Raw genomic sequence first — 9,958 nt, 5'->3', positions numbered from 1 at the left:
TGTGTGTGTGTGTGTGTGTGTGTGTGTGTACGCACATGCACATGCGTAATTCCTGGCTCTGCAACTCAGAATCACTCCTGGCAGGGTTGGAGGTGCATAAGGGATGACAGGGATCAAACCTACGTCACTTCATTGCAAGGCAAACATCCTACCCACTGTACTGTCTCTCTAGCCCATGAATTGTCTTTAACCATGCCATCACGCTCATGTTCAGTACCCTTCCTATGCCCTCTATATACCAACTACACTCCACCCTTCCTAAAAATGCTCAAAATTCCCTATCTTCCCCTGCCTACACCCTGATTTCATTAGCTGTTGAAAGACTTATCTAATTAAAGTGATGCATCATAGGAAATAGCCCTGTACTTAACCTAAATAAAATAAAGGTTCTATGAATGAGAAATGCTGGCTGACTTAATAATGTCTTTGGGGTAATTCTTCCCTATTCCTTGTAGGCTTTCTAGTCACAGTCTTAGAAACGGCTTGACAATGCATTTCTGAAAGATTGTTTTGACAAACATATCCTGACCTTTTTACACTCCCTTCTATCACAGCAAAGGTTTGTTTTAACCTTTTTTGATGGTGATTTTCTTGGTGCTAGAGTGATAGTTGCAGTGGGTTAAGTACTTGTGTTGCACACTACCTACCTGGATTTGATTCCCAGCACTGCATATGGTCTCCTAGGCACACCAGGGATAAGTCCTGAGTGCCCCCAGATGTGGCAAAAACAAATCAAATTTTAGCTTTATAGAAACCAGCCAAGCATTACCAAGTGTGGCCCAAAAAGAAAACAAAACAAAAAATTTTTTCTTGTGTTTGCCACATCCTGGCAATAATCAAGGCTTCTTCATGACTCTGTACTCAGGGATCACTCCTGGCAGGGTTCGGGACCATACAAGGAACCAAAGGATTGAACCTGGTCAGCTGTATGCAAGACAAGCAGTTTACTCGACCAACTTACTCTATCTCTGTAGGTCCTACTGGCAAGAATATTGCTCTTGTTCACAACAATGCCAACAAATGTTGGGTAACATTGTAATTTTTTTTAACCATTCTTAATTTGAGGCATGTAAGGTTGGACCAAATCCTGAACTCATACATGTATTCCAGCACTCTTAATGAAGTTAATCACTTCCAGTAAAGAATTACATCAAGGGGGCCGGGCGGTGGCGCTGGAGGTAAGGTGCCTGCCTTACCTGCGCTAGCCTAGGAGACGGACCGCGGTTCGATCCCCCGGCGTCCCATATGGTCCCCCAAGCCAGGAGCGACTTCTGAGCGCATAGCCAGGAGTAACCCCTGAGCGTTACCGGGTGTGGCCCAAAAACCAAAAAAAAAAAAAAAAAAGAATTACATCAAGAAGAAACCTATTAATGCCTTTGGCTGCCAATCAACATTTATCCAGATTTCCTGTGGATAGATGTATGATGAAGAAAAATGCTAGAAATGGTGCCTCATTCTTTGTTGGTTTGTTTTTTTGTTTAGAGGCCACATCCAGTAGTGCTCAAGCTTACTCTGGCGTTCTGTTTAGGATTATTCCTGGCAGGGCTTGGGGAACCATATAGTGTTGGAGATTGAATCCAGATTAGCTGCCTACAGGGCAAGCATCCTGCCCACTGACTTGCATGCTAGGTTAATATGCCTTGTTTGTTTTTTTTATTTTGGGGCTACACCCAAGCTGTGCTCAGGGATTACTCCTGATTCTGTTCAATCCCTGGATTGAATCCGGGTCCATCCTCGGTTGGTAGCGTGCAAGGCAAATGCCCTTCCCTTTGTGCTTTTTTCTTTTCTTTGATTGGGTTAACATGCTTTAGTTGGAGTGTACCACACACTTGGTTGCAATGTAATGGAGATCACACTTTATTGTAGCACCAAGGATCTCACATGTCAGTGGTGTCAGGATCACACTCGGCATGTGAGGTGGTGCTAGGTATCAAATTCAAGACCTTATGTCTGTAAGGTAGGCACCTTTCCACAAAACTGTCCCTGCATACACACCCATCCCGTGTCTTCTAAAGTACTGAGATGTATTTGTCTTCTATGTAAAACAAGAGATGATATTTCCCTCTCCACAGAACCTTCTCAATCATCATGGCAGTCAAATGGACAGGTGGACCTTCGAGTCCTATTCTCTGCTTAGCTGCAAGCCAAGAAGGGCTGGTAGCTTCTGGAGCTGAAGGTGGCGATCTCCACTTCTGGAGTGAAGATGGAACATCAGTGGGGTACACACACTTCCAAGGGGACAATGATGTCACCAGTGTCGTGTTTTCAACCTCCTGTTCCACAAAACTTTATGCCTCCCATGGAGAATCCATTAGCATACTGGATGTCAGGTCCCTCAAAGATTCTCTAGACCACTTTCATGTAAATGATGAAGAAATCAATTGTCTTTCCTTGAACGAAACTGAAAACTTACTGGCTTCTGCTGATGACTCGGGAGCAATCAAAATTCTCAACTTGGAAAATAAGAAAGTTAGCAGATCCCTGAAGAGACACTCCAATATCTGTTCTTCTGTCGCTTTTCGACCCCAGAGGCCTCAGAGCCTGGTTTCATGTGGTCTGGATATGCAGGTGATGCTTTACAAGAGTAGTTGGGTAATTTCTAAATGGCTTTGCTAACAGAATCAAATTATTGACTGAGCTAAATATAACTTTGCATATTCTGTTTTCTAACATGTCATCCTAACATGAACTGTAAGCTTTATTTATACTGCACATTGATTGCTAATCTGACAAAGCATAGATTCCCCACACACACAAATTCTTTAGTCTTTTCTCTGTGCTTGTAGGCATTCCTAAAACCTGGAAATTCAGATAATTGGGTCTAAAGTTCTGTTTAATCAAAGGGGCATGCCCAAGTTCATCATTCACTCTCTGCAGACTGTTTTTAAGGGCGTGGGGCAACACCCAGCTCATTTGTTAGGGGCTACTCCCAGCAGCTCTGAGCACCATGTGGTGCCATACCAATGCTAGGGAGCAAATCTGGGTTTACAAAACATGGGTGTCAGCTCTGTCAGCTAACTTCCCAGCCTCCAACCTTTTCACTTAATTTTTTTTTTTTTGAGATGCTTAACTTTGAAATAATGCATACTGGTTACTAGAATCAGGGTGTTAGTAGTGCTTGCTGAGTTTTGGCAGGAGTGAGTGTTTGTGTTTTGGTGCTTCAGATTAATCAAAAGACCTCACGCATATGAATCATATATTCTACCTCTGAACTACAGTGATAGCTCACTGCTTCGTTTTTTTTAGAAAGGTCAAGCATGGGTTCAGAGCGATTTCACAGAGGGTAGAGTGCCATGAACACAGCTGACCCGCTTTCAATCCCTGGCATCCCATCTGGTCCCCCCAACCTGCCAGAAGTAACCGTTGAGTGTTGCCCTTGTGGGGCCCCTCCCCCCCAAAAAAAAGAAAGGTCAAGCAAGAGGCCCAAAAGCAGAATAATGCCATTAGGTTAGTAGAATCTATCTAGAAACTTCATTTTTTTGTTTAGTTCTTTTCATGAGGAGACACAAAAAATATGCTGATTCAAATAGAAGTGAAAGGGAACTTTTGGTGTAATCAAGAAGACTTTCAAATGGCTTGAGTTTTCATGCTGTTTCTTCAGAGTAAATCTATCACTGCAGCCAGAATAATTCATGTCTTCTCTTTAGTAAGCACTTAGTATTTGCTAGCACTTTCACAGATTCATGTTCATTCTAATTGCATGCTAACAGTTACTTTTTTAGATGGAAGAGAACTGAGATTCATATTGTTTCTGAATTTGAATTCATATCTCAAAAATTCATATCTGAAGCTCAGCACTGTCTTGGGCATTTAATCTACATTTTGTGTATATATGAGAGAGAACTATATATTACTTCTAACACTTCTGTGATTATCTTAGTAATATGAAAAGTTTTATCTTTGCACTTTCTTGGCCAGTAGTCTTTACCATACATCCATCTACCTTTCATGCCCTGCATAATTTAGAAACAGGCCAGAAAAATAATGTGCTGAGCACATGTTTTGCATGAAGGAGGCCCAGTACCACATGGTCCCCAAGCCCCAGAGTTCTTAGCTCCTCATCTTGATCTTTGTTGGTCTAGCTGTTTTGTCTCAGGGATAGTCTTGTGCCAACCTGGCTTTATAGAAACACCTTTACAACCAGGTGGATGTGCTTAACATAGACTGCATATGGTGCTTTTTTCATTAGTCATCCTTTCATCCTGCAGCAATACCAGTTTTCAGTCATTGGTCTGTTAACATTAGATGTGACAATAGACAAACAGAAATGATCTCTAGGCCAGGGAGTTGACTCACTGGACTGGAGTGCATGCTTTTACAAGTTGGAGCCCTAGCTTTGAACCCTGGAGCACCATACCAGGAAATGCCCCTAAGCACTGCCAGGAGTGGCACAGAAACTAAGATGACTTGTATTCTTTAGATTAGTGTTGCAAGTCAGCCCCAGAAGAGGTTGACTGATGGAGGGATGGAGGATGAGGTCTTTCCCCTCCAGCTTGGAGCACACGTCTGCCACCCTGTTCAGCCGGCAGTTCTGAGGTGAAGCAGAGGATAAACAGCTCGCAGACAGTCAGGCTTGTGGAAATATTAGCTTTAATCGGTGGACAAGACTGAAGTCCAAAGACTCAGCCTCAGTTCCAGCAAAAAAGCCCCCCCCCCCCCCGCCTTCCACAGACTTTTGTTTTTATCCCCCAGAATCAGAATCAGGTACCACCCAATGGTGGGATCAGATACCACCCAATGGTGGAAGCAGAATCAGGTACCACCCTGGGGTGGGGGCAGAATGCCAGGTCACGAGAGGGTAGGGCACAATCACCTATCAGGGTAGGGTCAGTAACATAATAATCCCATAAAATGTTTACATACACAACAGATTAGGTTTTGTTTTTCTTTTTTTTCTTTCTTTTTTTTGTTTTTTGTTTTTGTTTTTGGGTCACACCCGGCAGCGCTCAGGGGTTACTCCTGACTCTATGCTCAGAAATCACTCCTGGCAGGCTGGGGGGGGGGGGCATATGGGGTATCGGGATTCGAACCAATGCCTTCCGCATGAGAAGCAGACGCCTTACCTTCATGCTAGCTCTCCAGCCGTAGATTAGATTTTTTAAATGGGATCCCAGAACTTAGCATTTTGACTTCAGGTCTAGGCAAGAAGCTTTAGTCATAGGCAGCTGCTAGAGAAGAGTATAGGTAGTATTGGTGAAAGGGAAAGTTTGGGAATTGACTTCTAATTTATACTACCAGTAGTAATTTCTGAGTACAGAGCCCCTAAAGGAGCTGGGGGGACCCCATTAGATGCCAAAGATCAAACCTGGGTCAGTTACATTCAATGCAAATATTGCTGTACTTACTGTACTGTCACTTCAACCCCAATACATTTTATTCTTGTAAATTCCTTTGGAAATTTCAAACTATCACATTTCTGTAGCATAAACATTAAATTCTTAAAAACTGGGGCTGGAGAGATAGCGTGGAGGTAGGGCTTTTGCCTTGCGTGCGGGACAGTGGTTGGAATGCTGGCATCCCATATGGTCCCCTGAGCCTGCCACAAGGGATTTCTGAGCGTAAAGCCAGGAGTAATCCCTGAGCGCTGCTGGGTGTGACCCAAAAACCAAAAAAAAAATCTTACAAACCCATCTCACTTCAAATATTTTTTTTCCTTGCATTTGAAAGGTAGTTTTAAAACACTACCAAACAGAATTAGGGTAGTAAAATTTTGGGGTTTTTTCCTTGAAAATTAGTCTCCTGTGTGGAAAAAAAAAAAAGTAAATTCTGCTCCTTCTCAGGCATTGTATTAGGCATTAACAAAAGTGATTAAATCTTGGGGCCGGAGAGGTGGCGCTAGAGGTAAGGTGTCTGCATTGCAAGCGCTAGCCAAGGAAGGACTGCGGTTCGATCCCCCAGCGTCCCATATTGTCCCCCCAAGCCAGGGGCAATTTCTGAGCGCTTAGCCAGAAGTAACCCCTGAGCATCAAATGGGTGTGGCCCAAAAAAAAAACCAAAAAAACAAAATTAAAAAAAAGTGATTAAATTTCAAGAAACTGACAAGCTAGTAGAGCATTTCAAGTAATGGAATAAGGATTAAATATGTGAAAAAGTGCCTGAGAGAAAGTGAAAAGGGTAATTTGTTTGCTCAGCACCACGTATGGTCTACCAAGCCTACCGGGAGTGATCCCTGAGTGCAGAGCCAAGAGTAAGCCCTGAGCACAGCCTGGTGTGACCCGAAAACCAAAATAAAATTAAATACCACTAATAATGATTATATCATACTAAATATTTTCAGACTGTTTTGAAGTGGAATGATGATTGAGCTAGAACTCTCGCTAACAGTGAAACTTCTTCATATTTAAAGGTTATGCTGTGGAATCTTCAGAAAGCCCGGCCACTCTGGATTACAAATTTACAGGAGGATGAAGCAGAAGAACTGGAGAGCTTACAATCACCTGGTCAGCTCCTAAACCCTGCTCTCGCCCACTCCGTATCTGTGGCATCATGTGGCAGTGTGTTCAGTTGTGGGGCAGAAGATGGTAAAGTTCGGGTTTTTAGGGTGCTGGGAATCAAATGTGAACGGGAAATGGGATTTAAGGCCCATTCTTTGGGGGTCTCCCAGGTCTCCTTTCTGCCCGAATCCTACTTGCTACTTACTGGAGGGAATGATGGAAAGATAATGTTATGGGATGTAAGCCATGGCATTGAAAAAAAACAGAAGAGTCCTACAAAACATACCCACAAGAAGAGAATGAAAAGAGCAATTTATAGTGGGCAGAGTGGAAACAATGATGCTTCAGCAGCAGTTGAAGAGCCAGGCAAACTTTTCCCCAAGCTAAGAATTGACCATGGAGAAAAAGTGAACTGGCTGCTGGGAGCAAAAATAAAGGGATGTCAAAATATATTAGTAGCTGATCAAACTAGTTGTATATCTGTATATCCCTTAAATGAACTTTAAATCCAATAAATGGCATTTTTAAGATTGGAGCAAAAATTTTTTATTTAATATTCTTATTCTTGGGAGCAGAGATAAACAGTGAGTGTGTAAGACACTTGCTTGTCATGTGGCTGTCCTGGATTCTATCCCCAGCAGCTAGTTCTAGTTGTAGTTGTTCCTGAGTACAGAGCCAAAAGTAAGCCCTGAGCACTACTAGGTATAGCCCAAAAGAAAGTATAGTTTTTGTTTTTGTTTTTATTTTATTTGGGGGAGACCTCCAAATAATATTTGGGGAGACACTCCAAAGTGCAGTTTTTTCCAACGCTTTTCTTTTGGTTTTTTTTTTGTTGTTGTTGTTATTGTTTTGTTTTTGGGCCGCACCCGGCAATGCTCAGGGGTTACTGCTGGCTGTCTGCTCAGAAATAGCTCCTGGCAGGCACAGGGGACCATATGGGACACCGGGATTCGAACCAACCACCTTTGGTCCTGGATCGGCTGCTTGAAAGGCAAACGCCGCTGTGCTATCTCTCCGGGCCCTCCAACGCTTTTCTATTAATGATCTTGTACATAGAAAATTTGGTTTTGGGCTAGAGCAGTAGTATAGGGGTAGGGTGCTTTATCTTACACGAAGCTGACTGCGTTCAGTCCCAGATATCCCATATGGTCCTGCCAAGTGTGGCCCAAAATCCTCCCGTCCACCCCTAAAATTTACTTTAGTTTTTACCACTGCAATATTTGTCTTGATTTGTTACTGATAATTTTTTACTTGAAATAAGAGTGTTTCCTCACCACCACCATCACCACCACCACCACCCACACAAATAAGAAAAAAAAGAAGAAAGAAGAGTGTTTTCCGGGGCCAGTGAGGTGATGCTAGAGGTAAGGTGTCTGCCTTGCAAGCAACAGCCAAGGAACGGCCGCAGTTTGATCCCCCCGCGTCCCATATAGTCCCCTGAGCCTGCCAGGAGAGATTTCTGAGCATAGAGCCATCATCAACCCCTGAGTGCTGCCAGGTGTGACCCAAAAAAAAAAAAAAAAAAAAAAAACTATCTCTCTAGGCCTAACAGAAACACTTTGACTCACTATTAAGCAGATTTACATCCCCCAGACATAAACAATAGACACAGCATAGGACAGTTAACCCCCTTCCCAAAGCTCTATCCATTTACTCAGCAGCATGAGCAAAAGTAACAGGAAGAATTTATCTTCTATCTCATGTCAGAAAGTATCTTTCATTTAAAATTTTAAATCTAGGGCCCGCAGAGATAGCATGGAGATAAGGTGTTTGCCTTGCGTGCAGAAGGTCAGTGGTTCAAATCCCAGCATCCCATATGGTCCCCCAAGCCTGCCAGGAGCAATTTCTGAGCATAGAGCCAAGAGTAACCCCTGAGTGCTGTCGGGTGTGACCCAAAAACCAAAAATCAAAAAAAAAAATCTAAAAGTTTTTACAGAAAGTACCCATGAAAATATGAAGATCCTTTTTACTGAAAATGTACAAACTGGAGGCTGGAGAGTACTGTGGGTAAGGTGCTTGCCTTCCATACAGCTAACCCTGATTTGATCTGCAGCACTACATATAATCATCTGAGAACTGCCAGTGGTCACTCCTGAGAATAGCCAGGAATAGGTCCTAAAGGATTGCTAGGTAGACCCCAAATCCTTCCAAAATAAATGAACAAACTAGACTTGAGACATTGCTCAGTGTCTAGAATGTTTCACATATAGAATCCCTGGTTGCCTCCCTAGCACTACATGATTCCCTTTCTGCCTTGAGTCCCAAGCATAGAGCTAAGAGTAGCCTTTGATCATTACCTGTGGTGATCCCAAAGACAAAATGGGACTGGAAAGACAGTACAGCAGTCAAGGGTACTGCTTTGCATGTGGTTGACTTGGTTTGTTCCCCAGCACCCCACATGGTCCCCTGAGTTCTGCCAGAAATGATACCTAAATAAATACAGAGCCAGGACTAATCCCTCAGCACCTCTGGGTCTGGCCCCAAACCAAAACCCAAAAATAAGAAAATGTAGGGGCCAGGGTGATAGTACAGGGCAAGGCACTTATCATGAACATGGCTGACCCAGATCTGATTTACAGCACTGATAATGTTCCCTGAGCACCACTGGGTGGATGTGGCCCCACCAAAAAAAAGGGGGGGGGCATGAATGATAGCACAGCAGGTATGGAATTTGCCTTGCATGCAACCAACCTAGGTTCAATCTCCAGCACCGTAAAGCTGGTCCCTTAAGCCTACCAAGAGTAATTTCTGAACACAGAGCTAGGAGTAATCTCAGGGCAGGCAGGTGCGACCCCAAATCCCAAAAATATAAACAGATGTATTAACAGAATGATTAAACCAATGGAATGTGTAATTCAATTGGATAGAGTTTCGATAATTGAGTAATTGTTTGGCAAAAGGTGGTGTCATCTTGCTAATTGAAAAAGAGCCTCCTCTAAATCAGTTAACACCAAATCCAGGATGAGAGGATTTAGTTTCTGCAAAACAGCTTGAGCCAACATAATCAGTGTTGAAATTATTTGAGTTGTATATATTTTTTATTTTAGAATTGCACAAGAGTTTTGACTAGGGCCGGAGAGATAGCATGGAGGTAAGGCGTTTGTCTTTCATGCAGAGGTCATTGGTTCGAATTCCAGCATCCCATATGGTCCTCCGAGCCTGCCAGGAGCGATTTCTGAGCATTGAGCCAGGAGTAACCCTTGAGCGCTGCTGGGTGTGACCAAAAAAAAAAAAAAAAAGTTCTGACTATAAAAAGTTCATACCTTATTTTAGATTTTAACATTTTTTGGGGAGACCACACGTTGTGATGCTCAGGGGTTACTCCTGACTAGGTGCTCAGAAATCACTCCTGGCTTGGGGGACCTTATGGGATGCTGGGGGATCAAACCTTAGTCCACCGTGGGTCAGCCTCATGCAAGGCAAACGCCCTACTGCTGCGCTATCGCTCCAGACCCTCGATTTTAACATTTAAGCAACATTATACTAATATAATTTTATCATAATAACAGGGTAATACTAGACAT

At 43.1% G+C, this 9,958-nt stretch overlaps 1 protein-coding gene across 1 annotated transcript; it reads left to right on the top strand.

Moving 5' to 3' along the window:
* Positions 1-1,630: 1,630 nt before the first annotated feature.
* On the top strand, positions 1,631-6,976 carry WDR53 (WD repeat domain 53). The gene is made up of 2 exons (XM_049775989.1): positions 1,631-2,568; positions 6,347-6,976. The coding sequence occupies exons 1-2, from the start codon at positions 2,089-2,091 to the stop codon at positions 6,938-6,940; spliced, it is 1,074 nt and encodes a 357-aa protein (XP_049631946.1). The 5' UTR covers positions 1,631-2,088; the 3' UTR covers positions 6,941-6,976.
* Positions 6,977-9,958: the final 2,982 nt, after the last annotated feature.

The sequence above is a fragment of the Suncus etruscus genome, chromosome 6, assembly GCF_024139225.1.
Source record: "Suncus etruscus isolate mSunEtr1 chromosome 6, mSunEtr1.pri.cur, whole genome shotgun sequence".
Classification (NCBI taxonomy): Eukaryota; Metazoa; Chordata; class Mammalia; order Eulipotyphla; family Soricidae; genus Suncus; species Suncus etruscus.
Note: the sequence above shows the minus strand (reverse complement) of the source record. Positions and strands in the feature narration are given on the sequence as shown.

What these genes read in the sequence shown, in the direction of transcription:
- WDR53 (XM_049775989.1), top strand. Translation starts at nt 2,089, where the DNA reads ATGGCAGTCAAATGGACAGGTGGACCTTCGAGTCCTATTCTCTGCTTA. An exon ending in CATGTGGTCTGGATATGCAG is followed by an intron (nt 2,569 to 6,346) that starts GTGATGCTTTAC and finishes TCATATTTAAAG; the next exon opens with GTTATGCTGTGGAATCTTCA.